This window comes from Agelaius tricolor, unplaced genomic scaffold (assembly GCF_023055355.1).
Source record: "Agelaius tricolor isolate 1412-34295 unplaced genomic scaffold, bAgeTri1.0.p SCAF_4, whole genome shotgun sequence".
NCBI classification, from domain to species: domain Eukaryota; kingdom Metazoa; phylum Chordata; class Aves; order Passeriformes; family Icteridae; genus Agelaius; species Agelaius tricolor.
This window is the reverse complement of record NW_027269264.1, coordinates 15,620,252-15,639,277: the sequence shown is the minus strand read 5'-3', so window position 1 is coordinate 15,639,277 and position 19,026 is coordinate 15,620,252. Positions and strand designations below refer to the sequence as shown.

The 19,026-nt window shown below is 34.9% G+C and overlaps 1 protein-coding gene across 1 annotated transcript in view; it reads right to left on the bottom strand.

The window, feature by feature from the left end:
- The window catches only part of ADAMTS19 (ADAM metallopeptidase with thrombospondin type 1 motif 19), a 132,866-nt gene that overhangs the window by 72,705 nt on the left and 41,135 nt on the right, over positions 1–19,026 (bottom strand). The window contains exon 7 of the mRNA XM_071424720.1: positions 14,407–14,450. Coding sequence (XP_071280821.1) covers positions 14,407–14,450 — 44 coding nt within the window. The remainder of the gene's footprint in view (positions 1–14,406; positions 14,451–19,026) is intronic.

Below are 19,026 nucleotides of genomic sequence, written 5' to 3'. Positions count from 1 at the left end.
TTTTAACAACTCAAACTTGCTTTCTGTTTTACAACTTGTTCTACAATTACATCTTTAAAAGTGGGCAATGTGACAATGTTGCTTGGCAGTCTTTCAGGCTTTCCCACACAGACCCTAAGGAAAGGCTGCTATAAACGGATCACCACTATGACCAGGAAATACATAAACCAAAGAATACACTTCCCCTTTTCTTCTTTACCTTTGTGACTGCATGCACCACTAATCCAGACTGACACCTACACTTGTGTAGTGTTACAAGATGCACATGCTGTGAAGGCTGTATCTTATTCATTTGACCATCTCTATGCTTCTGAGCACATACATATATTCACTTTTCTTCTCTTTTGGTCTTTATTTAGTTTATCTTTCATTTTTCTTTTTCAAACCTGTTTTTCTTGAATAAACCTGTTTATTAAAAAAATAAAATTACCTTTTGATTTCTGGTCAGGAAACCCCTAAAAGAAGTGTGGTGGCAAGGATGATGTACTTATGAAGCTGAGCAAAGAATGTAGGGAATGACTGATCACAGCTGCTGCAAAGAAAACTGAACCCAAGAAGGACTGGAGAACTAGTTTTAGATAAATGCCTATATCAGTTCACTGGATTAACTGCTTGTGGAAATGTTTATGCCTGAGTTAATCAAAAGAGTGTGAATGGCTTCTTGAGTTAGCCAGCCCAGCAAGGGGTAAAAGTGCATATGTAACTCAGCTCCAAAGAGAGTATTAAAACTGAATAACTGACAAAATTAACTTTGAACAGAGCAGTGGGCTTGAGCAGGCTTTTACACACATATTCCTTCCCAGCCCCAGGGGATGCTCAGCGTCATGACAGTGAGCATATGAGGGCCAATAGTGAGAATGAGATTTGTACTGGGATCCCACAGTGCATTGCAATGGCTGCACAATGGCTTGCATTGATTTCAGTATATTGCCATATCATTTTCTGCTAAATCAAAATCCTACACAATATCAAATGTCTTCAGGTAAGTACACTTTGTTTTAAACATTAAACCCTCCTCGTATGAAATATCTAATGGAACCTGGTCATAGAATTCTGCAGAATTCAGAATACCCACAGAGGGTGTTCTTTCAAAGATAAATGAAAAAATAATACTGTCTATACAGCATCCATACAGAACTAGCCTGTTCTAAAACATATTCTCTTCCTTGCTGTTTTCAGCTTGAGTCAAGTTCTGTTCAGTTGCTGGAAACTAATCTTAAAGCATGTAGTAGCTCTTGAAAATATCAGAAAGCAAGTGGGACCATTGTGAACATCTGGAATATGTAAGTGGCTATCTGTGTTTAATAGTGCCATAGAAAAACTTGATAGAGAAGGTCTTGAAAGTGAAAATTTTCTCTGAAGTTCTTTTAAGAGACAAATTGTCCCTCAGATCATTTAAAAATAAATTTCTCATTTTAAAACAGACCACAGGAAAAAAGTATTATGAAACCTGCATTTTTCTTTCTAGAACACTTTTTTACAAATAAAACACCTGACACATGGGAGCAAATCCTTCATGCTTAAACAGCCTGATTAATGTTGGATGATTTATATCTGGTATTTGTCCATTCAAAAATAGAAGGCACAGATTTACTAGGACAAGTATTTAAAAAGAGTTAACTTAAAGAAAAAGAGAGAACAAGTTCATTTTCTAGCCCAGTATAATTGTACTTTGGAGTACAATTATAGTCCAATATTTTGCAGGCTTATAAACTGAAGTTTCTCCTAGGATATGATTGTAAAAGGGGAAGTAGGAACAAAAGTTTCTAATGTGAATTCAAAGGAACATACCTGTGCCAAAAAGGCAAGTGAAAGTTTTGCCTAGAATACCACAGTATAGGAAATCACAGTATGAATACCTGCTACTACTAAGAAAGAGAAACAGACTTCGTTTGATGAAGACAACTCTTATTAATAATTTGTTACAGCTTTTGTCTCAGATGCTTTCTTGCTGCTGGCAGTTTTTAAGTTACCTTTTTTTTTTAAATTTAATCACTATTTAAACATATTTTTATAAAAATAACACACAGAAAGGCTTGGTCAATTAAAAAATATATTAAATGTCTGGAATACATGAAAACACGCAAATATTTTCTTTTAAAATATATTTTTTTAAGGCCTTATCATTTGATGTCATGGGCCCTGGCTTAAGGAAATAGGAAGCACAGTGCACAGAAACAGTATGTTGATTAAATGCTGATGTAAGTGTAAGTTTTAGAATTCCAGGGAACTATGCAGGGGCTTTAAAAGTTACCCTAGTTTCCAAGATCAATTCTGAGGCAGCCTTTATTTTCCAAATGGACATTTGACATAATTTCTGCAACCTTAAAAGAATTGTGCTGGCCTTAAAACTTGAAAAAAATTTCAAGATTTAATGTCCTCTGTTATTTGTAAATAGAAAAAACAAAAAAGCAGAAAATACTTATTGCACTATTATTTTAATGAAAATGCTGTATGTTTACAACTCTCTCTTATCTCTGATTCTGCCTCTGAAAAAATTTGCCTCTTCCTGTAAAAAATGTGATGACTAAATGTAGTCCTGGAACACCAGATGGTACAATTAGTTTTCAGAACTGCTTCCACTGCTGTGCAGTGTGAGTTCACTTTAACATATTTTAGACCCCTATGAGTCTACAAGTCGATACACTTGGGTCAAATTATATCAGCATCACAGATTAAAATGCATACTGGAATAAATTAAGAATTATGTCACTCTGTCAAAGTAGTGAAAATATTCACCCAAGCAATTATCTCTCTTCTCGCCCTCCTGATATCTGGATTTCAGTTCTGACATTCATAAAGTGCGCAGCTGCTAAAGCTGCCCCCATGTTCTGTACTTTACACACAATGCAACACCTTTGAATTCACCTCCTGTCTTATTCCATCAAATCTTTTTTTCTCCTGAATATGTTCCCCAGGCTTCTGTAATATCAATTCCCCATACCAGCTTGATCTACTCAAAATACATAGCTGATCTTTTTCCTGGTCTTAAAAGAATTACAGCCTTGATACCCTATTAAGCTGATTCTCCTGTAACTTACTTTCTGGTGCCTTCTTCCTGGAAGGTGGATGGTACCACCCACTATGCAACAGATCAGTGTGAAATTGCTCACGTAATTTTCACCCTATAATACATTACTTAGGTTTATTTTTGTTCTGCAACAAACTAAGGAAAACAAGACTGTCTTGCTTTCTTTTGTAATTTATTTTATTATACCAGTGTTACGAAAATGACCTCTGTTACAGAAATATAGAATTATTCCTTGACACAGAGGGCTTTAGCTTTAGCACCGAAAAACATTTCCTCATTTTCTGCAACCAGAGTGATTCCTGTAAAATGCTTCTCATGTTTTTAGGATACACTCAACTTAGATGATACGAAGTGATTATTTTTCTGTTGCTGAGATCACACTTAAAGAAAATAGTCAGGATTTTTAATGGGGTGCTCTCCTTTATGTGAGACAAGGGACTGCTAGTGGGATTGAAAGACGTATTAGTCTGGTTTTTCTTTGACTTTTGGTATAACGTACTATTCTATGGCCAAAGCTTTTGCAGTTTATGCTATTTAAGATTTTTGTGTGAAGCTGTACTTTGTTTCACTGAGAGATGCACTATAAGAAAGCGACTGCTCTTGGGGCTGTTTATAGCATAAAGTACTAGCTTATATTCTAGAAAATATGAATTGAATAGCCAGTTGTTCCTTTATAAAGAAAACAAGGACCAGATATGGATGCATAGCTTAGTTAGTACCTTTTGATCAATGAGAACAAAGGAAAAACTACCTTGAGAAGGGTCTTCCACCATACCTCTTTTTAGCTAAAATAATTTGATTTAAAATTACTATTGTTATCTGCAGATATTCAATCAGTACTTTGTCTACACTGATATAACTAAGGCTATGTTGTTTCATGCTGTTATCACACATGATGACAGCATTTATGCTGCCCCAGTAAGAATCAGTGTTAACTGATCGATGGCAAGACCTGATCAGTTTCTTCAAATCCACATCTCAATGCTCTTGCAAACTGTCTTCACTTCAGAAATTCCTGGAGTTTGTTGGGATGATTCTCAGGAAGTTTGATTTCAATGAAAGCAAGCTGAGTAGACTGAATGTATCAGGTCTTTCTTCTCCCAGGGTACCCATTATAACCCAAAATAACCTTTGCAAAGTCTGCAAGATGCAAGGTAATTGAGAACTAGAATGCAGCATTAGCCCCTGCTTGAGCAATCAGAGTAAAAGGAAGACTTACTTGATGTTTTATTCAGTGTAGTGTACTACCCCCCTAGAACATAAAAACTCCAGTATAGACTCCAAACAAACTACAAAAAAAAACCCAAAAAACCTTGTTGCCACTTAAATGCTACAAAAGGGAGCTATGAAACTGATTCAAACTGAAAGCCTTCCCAAAGACATTCAAATGAAGAGTGAGACTTGGCCCTTTCCCTCTGTTCTATTCTGCTGATGTTTGTGGAGCATTTTTCCTTGTGTTTTGACAAGCTAGATGCAGTTGAATAGATCATCTGCAGTTCTCTCCACAAATATGGAGCTCTTTTTGTCTCCTCCTCAGTTAAAGGACTTATGTACCACTGACTTCCAATCTCACTCTTCAAATAGATGTGGTTTTTACAATCTAACTCCATTACACTGCTTTTTTCCTCACCATTATATAGTTACAGGATGCAGAAACTGATGCATTAGTTGCAAGGAGCTACTTGCCACTCTGAAAACATTGTTCTGAAAACATTTCCAGTAAAAAACACCAGGATTCCCTAGTGCACAACACTATATAAAGCTGACTATTCATGCATTACTTTGCAAATGCTTCTTTTAAAGGGATAAAGAAACTATACACAAGCATATCTATGGAGAGCTGAACACAAGACTAAAATGAGCAAAATGGATGCTAGCTGGAAAACAACTATATATTTTATAACCATATATTTTGAATCCCTTTAATTTGTAATGTGTGACAGAACATTTTATTTTTTTATTTTTTAAATTTAATTGTATGCATGATACATCAAGTGAAGAACTATTCTTTATACAAACTAATATAGAGTATATACTGGTATTATAGCATACCATAAGAGTAACTTATTATTGATGCACAATTGTTTACAGCTCCAACCACATGATTTTATATTTTTCATACTAAAAAAAGCCCATAAAAGATGAGTAGTGAAGCTGTAAAATCCAGGAGACAATGAAAGATATTTTTAAGTGCTCACAGCTGCTTGGACCTGATGCAGTTTTTCAACAATTTCAGTGAATAGAGTGACACAAAACATAATTCACTGTTTAATGCATTGAGAGGGTCTCTAAATCATGCATGTTTTTATCTTTTGCAATCTGATTAGCAAAAAATGGTAAATTTTCTCCTGGTGAAAATATTGTGTAATCCTAAGTAAGCCATGTCCACTTCTGTCCCCGGCTTTGTGTCTCACTGCCCATGCCCCTTGGCATGAGCATCTCTTGTGTACCGTGGCAGTATTGCTCAGAGGCTTCACTCATTTTTCACTTCTGCATCTGGCACGCCTCAGTGAAGGATCCCCACATGAAGTTAGAAAGTACACACTGTTCATAAGACAGACACAAATTACTGTGAAAATTACCTTGAAATTTCCTTCTCTTTTCTTTAACACATAGTAAATATCCACCATATAATACATGGGATTCCTTTGTCCTTACTTTGGAGTGCCTTTTTCTGATGGGCACAGGAACTTTGTCTATGGACAAAATTCTGAACTGAAGTTCCAGGTTGAAACATAAATATTTTGAATCCTATTCAGTGTAATGTTAAAATTCTTACATATAGTACATCTCTCTATATTTCAAGTTCCTTTGAAAAAGGATTTTAAATACCTCAGCGAAATTGAAACTAAACAGAAAACAAAAAAAAATTAAAGACATACCTAGAGATGAACCAGCGTAATCTGTAGAAAATGAAGAAGTTTTAATGCATTTTCACAAAAAGAATATGAAACTACAAAGGCCTGTGGATGGTACTCAGGCATACTACACCACCCCTTACTCAAGTCAAGAGCCAAATTCAGAGCTTGATCTTGTAGCTGAATCCAGTCGGAGTTAAATATAGGTTAAGAACAATGATCCCATGTTAACTAAATGAGAAAGAGCACAACTAAATCTGAACTGGAATGTGCAACAGGAATTAGATATAGGTCTAACCTAATAGTTATTACTTCAATATAGGAAAAAAAAATCATGTCTAACCTCAGAGATATTTCAAGACACACACTATCTGGAAAAGTTTATTTCTTTAGTGACTGAGGAATGATTGCACCTTTAATACTATCTTAACAATAGTGCATTTATTTTTTATTTAGAACTATTACACAAATAGACAGCTATTATACAAATAAATAGTACCAAAGGCAACCATCCACACCAACACTATCAAAAAATACACAATTTTATCCTCCACATCAAATGAGCAACATGTTTCAGCCTCAAATATATCTTGAAATAGAACATTCAGAGGCTAATGGAAGTTCAATACAGAATGTCATAGATTTTCTCAGCTCTATCTAACATTTACATAGACTTTATTTTAAAGATCTGAAACTATATGTAGACATGAAAATTAACCTTCCCATCCTCCTAAACACACTCAAAGGCTCTACTGCTTCCTGAGACAGACTATTAACACATACTTAGCAAGAAAGCAGTAAGTGACCTCTGTAGTATAATCTGAAAAGCAAAACAGGAAATACCTATTTTCTATTACTTTCAGCTCTCTAAATACATTGGTTAACTGCTTCAAAGTAAAATAACATAAAATAAAGAAAACAAAGGAGTTGCCTGCATCAAGTCCTCGATCAATCATTTAATGAAGAAAAGACTTGTTTTTTAAGCACTGTGAGGGTCACTAATTAAAAGCTCAGTGATTATGAAATTGCAATCAAGAGTCCATTCAGACAGATTCATTCTCTGTCACCCTACTGCTGTTGAGATTAATTAAGCTTTAAACACTTTAAATAAAGCACTGGAAAATGAAACAATCTGATGTGTTGTAACCCAGTAATTTTGTGTCTGAAGTTACAACATTGCTTGAAAACAAAAGTTTGCATATCCTGATGTGAAAACTTATCTCTCTGGTCTCACTGGAGTCTTGTCCTATTCCGACTCAGTAAGACAAAAGGCAAGGTAAGATAGAACAAGCATCCTAAGAGTTTTGCTGAAAACATGAAGTTTAATAATTTTTAGAACTGAATTTAATATAAAAAGAATAAAGTTGAGGATTGTAACAGCAACGTCTGGATGTAATGATTGAGCACATGTAGTGTAGTCAGCATTCTACATTCCTGAGAAACTGCACCAAGCATGCATAATTCATTTGATGTTTTATGACATATGAGGTATTTACTTATTTTGCTTTGATTTTTCACATTCATTGGAATTCAGAATAAATTAGGACCTGTTTTACCGTACTTACAGACATGTAACTCACCAACAAAACCAAATTTTATTCTGTAGGCTGTAGAAGTCAAAATTTTCCAATTATTTTTTTTAAATCTTGTGTATTAAAGGTACTTGTATACTAGATACACTGGACTATCATATGGATATCGCTTCCTAGGGAACTTTTGCATTTCTACAGAAGAAAATCAATGTTCAGAAGTCACATGTGAATAATGGAGCTACCGAGGCATTTGCAGGTATTGACTACATATCTGATCTATGGTGATTTTCTTTTAGAAGAAACAGAAGTCCAGGAATTAAAATTGAGTGAGATCTCTTCATCTAGCTTTTCTATAAAAGCACTTATAAGATGGTCCTGCTCACTGTATGAGGTGCTCCTCCCTATGTAAGTCTGTGAGCTATTATTATCATGATTTTGCTGGAAAAGAGAATGTTGCATGAATGCAAAATCGTATGCATTGTAAAGGTTATGTGAATGACTTAAGATTAGGTTAGACATTGGAAATCTCTACAGGAAATCTTCTGCAGATTAAATTGTGAGCCCAGTTCTCTGAATGTCAGCTATCTTACTGAAAAAAAAAATCTTTCCTTTACATAGGATACATTCTTAGAGTATCTATTGTTCAGTGGGACAAATCAATTCAAAGACCAAAACTCAGAGCTTAAAATGCTTTTGCTGTTTTTGCAAATTTTGTCTAGCATCAAAGAGATATGTCAGAGAACATTTAAGACCTAGGAAATTTAACAGACTGTAGTTATGCCTTTGCTGGGAGAAACTTGCTGTAATTGTTTCTCATCATCCAATCTGTCATTCAACTGCCCTCCTCCCACTCTGAATTCCCCACGGCACCAAGAACAGTAACATGCATAACAAAACCAAGCAAATTAATTACACTAGTGATGAATACCTGAAAAAACTGCTGGTGTACATCTCTATGTACAGGTAACCTTAGTCAGTAGAATTTTAAAATGGTATTTACTCATAGAATAGTCAGTTACTTAAAATGTAACACCTTTCACGAATATTCAACTAGACTGTGAGCAATGCTGAAATGTTAAAAAACCTAGATGTTGCAAAAATATTACAAGCCTCATTTTTCTATCCTTAACTGATTTCATGCTCTAAACATTCTTCCTGCACTTCTATCTGCAAGACTGACTGTACTCTGCTATGTACAGAACAGTACCAATACATAGGTTCTATATTACATCCTACATGGTAGTACTCGTGGCCCACACCCCAGTCTCAGCATTACCTGTCTTGTAGAAACACCTGTTTCCAAAAATGCACATCAACTTTAGGACATACCATAAATGGGAGGCTCTGGGATTTTTGGATTCCTATTTGCCTTGACTTATTAGAAACCTTATACCCCGCAAGTGACAACACCTGAATAACCCACAATATTGATTTGGAACTGCTGCAGGAGTGTTTCTTCAATAACTGACTCAACAAAAGAGAAATAACAAGCAAAAAACAAAGACTAACAAAGACTAACCCTGCCAGCATGGCTTATGTCTCAAGGGCTCCTGTTCTGCAGCCCACAGGTGCTTGAACTAGGTCTGAATCAGCAGCATCGAGTGCCCAGGGGAGTCCAGCACACAGCTCAGCATGAGGAGGTTCACTGCAATTCCCAACAAACTGCTACCAGCTAGTTAGGCTGAGGGCAGCTGTGCCAGACTACAACAGAGTGGTGGTCTGGATAAGAGGAGGGAAGCCAGATGAATGGATTCAGATGAGGAAGTACAGGGAAACAGACTTCTTCAGTTTACTTCGGCTGGGCTGCTGCCTGTGTTCTCTGCAACTTCTTTGGCTGCTTTTTCATTGGTAACCAGCCCTAAGCATTCATCTTCAGTATTTCCAGCATTAACCACTGGACATGGATAGTCTGCCCAATTCCCTATTTCTATCATAGCTCTAAATGCATAGGGCTGGTCTAAACCTTTGTCCCTAGGGTAAAAGTTTGGAGGAAAACTCCAAGCTCTTTATATTAAAGATCGACAGCTTTCATATTAGGAAAGAAAAGTAATTAAATCTATCTTTGGTATTTTTCTACGTTGGATGGAAAACATGTTCTTTCACTTCATTTTGGTTTGGGGTCTTTATTGTCTGATTCCTTATCAATTATGGTTTGTATCCACGCCATTGAGTTCCTCTGCTCCAGAACAAAAACCTGATGGCGCCTTAATTTTCTGCCTTTTTTTTTTTAATCTACAACACTACATGTTATCAAATTTAGAAAATTTTAACATACTGTATTTATGCCCAAAAACAATCTGACAATCTAAGTTTTTAGAGGAACTCTGTTTAGAGATTACATTTTATTGGAAAAATGCTTTTTAACAAACAGTTTACATAGAATCACATTTTTATAGCTGTTGTTTTAACTGAAAATGTCTAAAAAATAAATGACCAAAAACGAAGAAGTCACTACCTGAGTTTCAGCAGATTAACAGGGCTCCAAACTGATGCCAATACAAGACAAGCATAATTTTAGAATATTTCCATGCCTGTAACACGGCATTCAAAGAACACTCTAGTACAGTGTTTCCACAGAAGACATTAGGTAGCAGCAAACAACAGATCTAATCCAAAAGAAATATGACTCAGAGAGTCACGATCTTGGTTGCTGAAGTGGAAATGTAGACAAGAGGAAGGGAAATTAAAATGTGTTTACACTTGCTTCAAGAAACAGTCTTTCTGTGTTTACTTGTAAGCCTACTTGTTGAGAAAATATCTGTTGAGATATCTGTTTTCAGTGAGAAAATATCTCTTTATTTTCCTCTCTTAAAGGGAGGAAATATCGCTTTATTTTCCTCTCTTTTGCAATATCCCAAACACAATTTTCCCAATGAATAATTGCTCGTCTGAATTACTTCAATATGATAATACCAGAAGAGTCACACACAAGAACAGTATAGCATGTGCAATCTCCAGTTTGCATTTTGTGCTGATTCTATTGCAATGCACTTCTCTGGAAACCAACAATTAAATTACTTCTTAAATTTTTTAGAAATTCACTGGGATGTCTACACTCATAATTTTACCTGTCATCAGCCCAAGAAAAAGAATAACATTCCAAATCACCAAAATTTCAAAAGGTAGCTTCCTCTAACTAAGTTAACAAAACTTGCTTGTAGGGGAAACGTGCTATGATCCCAAAACCCAGTTGTCTTCTGGGGGAAAAGAACCTTGGACAATCACATATCTAACACAATCTTTTCATTAGCTATATTTAATTTAATTTTTATAAAAACATCTTGATATTTTCCACCCTCAAAGAATTGTAATCATAGGATGTCCCTGATGATCATACTGAAAAATAAGGTCAGAAACCTCTCTTTAAACTATAGAAAAATTGTGAGAATCAAGGGAGCAGTATGATATGAGCACTTCTGTGCAGGAATAAGGGAGAGAAATGAAGCAGAGATAAGGGAGACACATAAGGGAGACAAATGAGCAGAACAGGAGGGGCAAAAAGAATAAAAAATGCTGCAGCCAACCAACCACCCAACCAACCAATCAGAGAAAGCCCAAGAACACTTAGATCTGGTCAATTTTCAGCCTAAAACAATTGCTTTGTGGTTCTCCACCCAGAATGAATTTGACAGTGGCTGCAACAATTGGCAATGCTGAAATCAGAATAGCTTTGCAGAAATCAATTGACCTGGGCTGACTGGTACCACATGAGAGTCTAGCTTAATGTTACACAGAAACACAGGAGTAGGTAAGGAAGGCAATTATCTGAGTTACTCTGGATTTACACTATGAAGTAAGAAAGTAGACCCTCAACTTCCTGGCTACAGCAGAGATTTCCAAACACTTCTAGCAATAGAGAAATACTTAATATTAAAATAAATACATTCTACTTCCTAAATTTCAAGACAGCTCGGGGAAATCAAATAAAATTCGTGAAATAATTCCTCTCTGTCTACTTTGCAAAACTATAAAATATGAAGTATTAATGAGTTTTGGAATCACAAAATGGTTGGACAGGACCTTAAAGATCCACTTAGTTCCACAGCCCCTGCTGTGAGCAGGGAAACGTCTCACTAGATCAAGTTGTTCAGGGGCCCATCCAACCTGGCCTTGAACTCCCACAACTTCTCTAGGCAACCTATTCCAGGGCTTCACCACCCTCTGCGTAAAGAATTTCTTACGTATACCTAATTCACACCTGACCTCTTTCAGTTTAAAAACATTTCCCCTTGTCCTGACACTATCTGTCTGCATAAAAAACCCTTCTTCCTTCTTTTTATAAGTCCCCTTCAGGCACTGGAGGGCCACAATGAGGTCTCCCCAAAGCCTTCTCTTCTCCATGATGCTTGGTCTGCAACATAGACAGATTTCTTTTCCCTAAGAATGCAATATTTTGACAACCAATGCAAATAATGTTTTTTATCTCTACAGAAAAAAATCTTGTATTTTTCCACCTTAAATGGTTTTATGAAGGAATATTTAGGAGATTATCACCACACATTTTGTTCAAAATTATTAATGAAATGTATTTCAGTGTATTTCTAGGGAGGTTTGTCATATGGTTTTGATTTTGAGTAAACATTTTTTTCTGGTTAACAGAGTTCTCAATTATATCTTTAAACCATTAAATCTTCATATAAATCACTGTTATTTTAAGAGACAATGAAAAAGTGCCTTTTGAAGAGTACATAAGTTCTTTACTTTCTGTAGAACAAGACTAGAAGTATAAAAAAGTGTGTTATTTGCCACCTAAATACATGAGAATTTTGTCTATATAACAGAATACTGGTGCTTTCTCTCTCTGGCCGAAGAGGATACTCGTGTCCAGTCTGAAAACTCTGAGTCTAGGCATGTAGTGACTAAACAATAAATCCAGTATATGTCTGGTTAGACATCACTGCAAAGAACTATTATCCAACATGACATCCCTTTCCAATAATGAGGTCTGTCCTGTAAATGCTCCCTTCTCACAACTTTCATTTCTAGATTGCCTAATGCACTACAAAGATCACCTTGACTGCCTCACATTCCTCTGACAAATATTATATAAATATTTCAGAGATAATTGCTTTATTCCTCTTTTTATGGTAAAGAAGAGTCCGCAGTGTGCATTCTTCTGGACTTTTTGAGAGGGGGAAAGGTGAGGCAAGGTCTCATTGGGAAATTGTATAGCACATTAGCATTTCTCATTTACTGTCTTTGGCAAATTCTGTAATTTACAGCATGTGATACATCCCTGGAATGTACTGTCTCTTTTTGCCTATAAACTGAATATAGGAAGATCAAACTGCCCTTCAATTCCTTTCAACAAACTTTTACTCATAATATAATCTAAAATCTTCTGGTTTTCCTAGGGGAAAAAAAAAGTCAGAGTAGATACCAAAATGAAACAACCTTCCACATGTACTTTAAACGATTTGGCACTATAGCCCCGTTAGCCTTAAAATAATTTACATAATATATCCCTGGCATTAAGATAACTTTAAAAATTCTCTTCAAGAGGAATGTGCAAAGTTTTTCAACACTCTTCCTTAGATGAACTTCAGAATTATGGTAGACAAGACCCTCAGAAAATTATCTTCTAAACAGTGAGCATGGACCCACAGTACTCTAACTATTTATGGAAGAAATTAAGCCCTACATTTATGGCAAGGCACTATATTCATCTGGGGAAATAATGATTGAAATTTAAAAAATAAATGATGAAACATAGGGAAAACAATGACCTTTGCTTTTGCTGCACAATTTTACCTATATGGAAAGGACTATACATACAAACTGTGGTTCAGTTCCTGAAGAAACCACCAAACAATAACACAGAGAATGGGAAATTCCACAATAGCCAATCCACAATATGCCAGATCATTCAGTCAACGTCTACTTCATTTTGCTTATCAATATTAAGACAATATTAAGTTAAAATTCTTTACTTCCTGTGCTCTTAACAATTAATAAACTTCCACATTTTCAAGTTTCATCCTAGCTTGTTCACCACAGACCTGTCATTTACTGATACTTGAGTAAGTTTAATCTTATCCAATTTAAAATTCTATGGACAAATTCAGAGACAAACAGCTCTACTACTACCTCCAAGCTTCAGCCAAAGAAAAAACATTGTGCAGGAAAAATCCTTGAATATATTCACTTCAATTCTGAAATTCAGGAAGCAGCCTATGCTGATTTAGATACACTGGAAATACTCCAGATTTAAATTTGAGTTGAAATCAACATAAAATGATGAAGACTTCTTGCCACATTGCTTCCTCTTTCAGTTGGAAGTAAACATTTTTGCACGAATAAGTCAAAAATAAATGCCTCCAAACAAGAAACACTCAGACAGAATTCACCTAAGACCAATATACCAATTAATGAAAGAACACTATGAACTCTTAATCATTTACTGCTGTGAAAGACATTACATTCTTATTTATAAGTATTATAAATTTATTTTTATTTTTTCTTGATAGCCATCCCTCAGATAAACTCACATACACTGGGGAGACAGCAGTAAAAGAAAAAAGAACAGCAAGTGGTGAGGTAATATAGTTTACATAAGAATTCTCCTCAAACCTTTGCAACTGAAATGAAACAGAAAAAAAAAATCATAAACACAAAATATTATAAAAATATTCAAACCAAAGATAAACCCATTCCATAAAAAGAATCATAAACACAATTTCTTAGCTTCATATTCAAAATTAAAAATCTTTAATAATAAAACAATTTTCTATCAGTCAGTGAGACTAAAAAGAAAAAAGTTTTAAAGTTTGATCTATAAAAGAGAAATATTGTACTAAAACACGTACTGTGCCAGAAGCATACATCAATCTAACAGCATTATTAGCATTCAAGATGTAGTTTGAATTTTAGCTAGTTACTTATTTCCATCACTGATTTTGCTGTCATCTTTTAGCTTCACATTTCCACCTACATAAAACGAATTTTATTATGTAGTTTATACAGTCTCTTGTGTTTATTTACTTACCAACAGTATCACATGGTTCATCCTTATGTACACAGAAATCCTTCCTAGAATTGGGGATGAAAGAAAAAATGTTAAGCAAGTCAAGCTGTTAGTCGTTAACAACTGTGTAACCTATTTAGAAACATGTTTTACGGCTCAATGAATAAATACAGAACACCATTATCTCAACAAAGAACAAGGGGAAGCAAAGGCTGGGATTACACAGAGCACTTAAACTCCAGCTTATTCTCAGAGCATATTTAAGCATAGTCAGGTGACAAAACACGTACTGTATATTCAAATTTCATTGCACCTAATTTCTATGTTCTTTTGGTTTTTTGGGTTTTTTTTTTCTTTTTCTGTTAAGTATCTTGAAAAGTAACAAATCTAAAGCTAGTCTTCCTATCATTCAAAAGAAGATATTTCCAGTGATTTACATAAGATTCAAAAGCAGTACTTAGATCCGTAATAGAGTCAGAAAGTTTTTATTCTATGGTTAAAATCACTAGTAGGAATATGTCAAGAAGCATTTCTGCTAGGGCATCCCCTTATAGTAGTGGAAAACTTATAAAAATTAACTACCCTATCTCCAACATATATTTTAGTCCATCATAGGTCTCTAAATAAGACTGTTCTACTGCATAAAGGAGAATAAATATTTCAAGTGTGTCTTAAACATCTGCTTGGGATTCATTTTGATTTCACACGTATTTTACTTCTTAGAGACATGCAACATGTTATTAAAAGAGCAAAGGGAAAACTGCTTTTTACTGGAGTATTTATAATGTTAATTTGTTATTTTACTTTAAAAAAATGGCTGCTGAGGTATGCATGAATTGGAAGGCTGGGAGGGAACCAAAAGCAAAAAAACAAGAAAAGCATCTCAGATATAGCAACCCCACAAACAAAGAAGTTCTGGTTTTCTGCTGTGCCACAGAGTAAGGGTCTCTGTTTATAGGGACAGACCATATGAATCAGAGAAATTTAGCTCTTGTGTTCTGTCTATGAAGGCACACAGATAAGATAAATAGATTGATAATGATAAAGATATACATGCAAAGAAACACCCATTTTCTAGGAATAAAATGCAGGAATTGTTTGGTGCTTGAAATGTAAGATACTGACACTTATTTTTTTACAAAGTGTAACTACTCCAAAGGCTGTTTTCTTTGTTTCCCACAGACTATTTCTACATAGGGATTTCGACTCAAAAGCAATTTCTAGAGGTTGGCAAATTTCTGACAGTTGTTAAGGGCCACAGAGATAGATGCATGGGGTTAAATAGCTTTTAATTAACCAGTCACCACTACCAGCTAATTTCACAGAAGAGAAGAAGAATGGCAGTGCTATAAATTGATAAAGTTGTGAATAAAGCAATCAGGACAGTCTGGGAATACACTCAAAAGGGCCCTGGAAATTGAGCAAAAGGTGGTGAACACGAAACTATAATCAGACACAGAAGAAAGTTATTTTATTTTTTCAAACCTGCAAGAAATTGCATTAATGCACTGGGTTGTAACACAACTCTTTGTTTTGTGCTATGCGACACAAGGGACTTATTGTCTTGTTAAGCAACATGACAGAATGATTAGAAATATGGGACTTGACATGAAGCAAGAGAACATGTGTAAAGACAATCTAAGGACATTGATTGCCTTCCACGCACACCCACCCAACCACCATAAAGCACCATAAAAATTGATTGATGTAATAATAAGTAAAAAAAAAAAAAACAAAAGAAAAAGAGAAAATAAATAGGTCATACCTTCAACTGTAAAAGAATGCTACGTTACATTTGAAAACTGCCAATATCCAAGAATTTCTGCTCATGTAATAGCTTTTTTCTCATATACTTACTGAGCTGTTTTTCTTTTGTTTTCACGTCTTGGCTGAATCAGACTATGATTATGTTGTGCATTCAGGGTTTCATTATGGGACTTGGGGAAAATGGTACTGCTATGATTTGGCAAGAGGGAAATACAGTAAACCATTCTTAGTTCCCGACTTACATTGAAGGAATGTAATGCCTCTTTTAATTTCCAGGAACATGAATGCATTACATACATAGGCTGTGTAGTAAAGATTTACAATTCTAGCTAAACCTATCAGTGACTCTCACAAAAATAAAGCACACTACTAAGTCCTCAGACAGATTATTTGCCTTCCTCCTTCTCATCCTTTCTCTCAGCAAAGCGGAGCCAAAATATTAAAATTACTGTTACAGCATATAGAAGCTTTAGTGGCACCAGTTGGTGAGTCTGTCAATGAAAGCAAGAAATAGTAAAAGCCCACCTACTCCAAGCAGTACCCAGCACATAATGTCCATTACTCTAAATGGTTATCTTCATACACATGGAAGAGAAACCAGGTCCTTACTCAAGCAAAGGAAAGGAGGAGCTTTCACACTATCTATGCCTGAATTCTGCACTTGAATGAATTGGCTAACCCCAGAAAAGAATTCTAAGCAAGGACAGATAACCACTACTGCATTGTTTCAGAAAATTATGTTTAGTTAGTAGATTTTAGTTCATTACATATAGCATTAGGAAAGACTTTCACAGCACACAAAGGTTACTTAATTTCTAAATACAAAGTATCTCAGTACATTGTCTCTGTTAAAATAAATCCTGATGCGTAGGTGGTATGCACAACAGAAGACAAAAAGAACAATAAAGGAAGACTAAATTAAGAGCCAGACTTATTTTTTGTAAATAATTCCCAATAATTTATCATTTTAGATAAATTTAATACTTGTTTTTGGCAAGTCAAAATACTCAAAAGATCTATTTTTTACTCAGCCTGGTGCATCATATCATATGCTAGATTAGAGATAAGAAGAAAAAGGACAGTTAACAGATTTTACCTGTCTACCAGATCTTCATTCTGGTTGCACTCTACTCCAATTTCTCTAATGTTTGCAATTTTGAAACATATAGGTAGCTTGAATAACAGCAGAAGTTAGACTGCTTGAAACTGCAGTCTAACTTCTGCTGTTATTGATTCCAGGGCTTACAACATTTTTGAGGCTTATTGCTGAAGTAGTAAGTTTCATCAAATCATAAGATTTTCATAAGGAATAGTTGCAATTAATGGTACTTGTGGCAAGTGACATTATCATCAAATTGCAAATGCCTTCACTTGCAGCATTGTGCAAAGTGAATAACTACAACACTGAAGCCGTTCCTGTCTCTCCACATAACAGGACATTCTGAAATAATTCTCACATATAAACCAAGTACACATGTACTAATTAACAAATGCACTTTTAATGACAGTAATTAAATCTAAAATTATTTTGGTGTTAATGAACGACAAGAAAAATTACTTATTTACTCTTAACTTGGGAATTTAAATAAATTGAAAATGGTAAATGATATTTTAGAAACTGTTTATTATTTTGAGGGTAAATCTCAAAGGCATCAGTATGTACTGGTTAACACATCACTTAGGCACTGTAAAGCTGAATTGAAATTAAAAAGGGTGATATAAATAATCATATTATTATTATATTATAAAGCTCATATTTCAGTCAGACTGAAAAACAACAGTTTGGAAGTGTGATAAGTAAACAGCTGAATTGAAACATATCAAAACAGATAGAGAGTAGCTGGGAATCCAAGGGAGGTGCTTTTGAGTGAAGTCTAACAGAATCTAGACTTAGCATTAGCATTAAACAGTGATGCAGAAGAAAATACAGAAGCATTCCTGGCAAAGTTTAAAAATTAAATGAGTTCTGATAGATACACATAGGAATCAAGACTAATTTGAGTAAATTTTCTTCTAGTGTAGCCAAAAGTGGCCTCCCAACTTGATTAGACAAAACAACAACAAAAAATGAGTATTTGGAACCAGGCAGTAGAAAGGAACAGCATCCTTGGATAAAGATACAGGAAAATATCAAAATGACACCACTATTCTGTTCACACAATATAGTGGCCAGTTTTGGTGTTTATGCTTGAAAAAAAAAATTGTAAAGCAGAAAAGGTCTGGAAAGAAGCGAGAGAACAATTACATAGAGTAACCTCTGTAAATTACTCTGAGACAAAGAGTTGTGACTTCAGCACAGCCTACCAGTATTTTCACAGGGAGTTTTCCAACAGATTTCATCAACAAAGGGTACAAAGGGTATGGTTGAAAGCTGAAGTAAGAAAAATTAGAAATACATCCAACTGCCCATGCAGAAAGTAAATAACGGTAAATAATCAACTGCTAAACAGTTAATCTTCCTTTCTTTCAAATTTTTTGTCTAAGACTTGTCTACCTTTCTTAATCACCAGAAAATTAAAATGAAAAAATACTGTATAAATTTTATGTTTGGGTCTCACACTAGATACTCAGAGATTTTAAATTCAGTTTAAGTCCATGTATTTCTATGGAACAGACCTGTACTAGTGAATGGGACATACACAGCCTAATTATTAGAGCTTGAAAGAGTAAGCTGACAGCATAAGGTAAATTCATACAAATTTTTCCTACACCCATTATTACAAGCATTATCACTTCACAGACTCAAACATATTAAAAATTAAAAAAACAAAAGAGCATAAGATGACTTAAAATTAGTGGGATTTTTTTTAAATACACAAGGTAAAAATACAGGACTTCAATTTTACAGGAGATTCACTTTTTATTTAAATATGC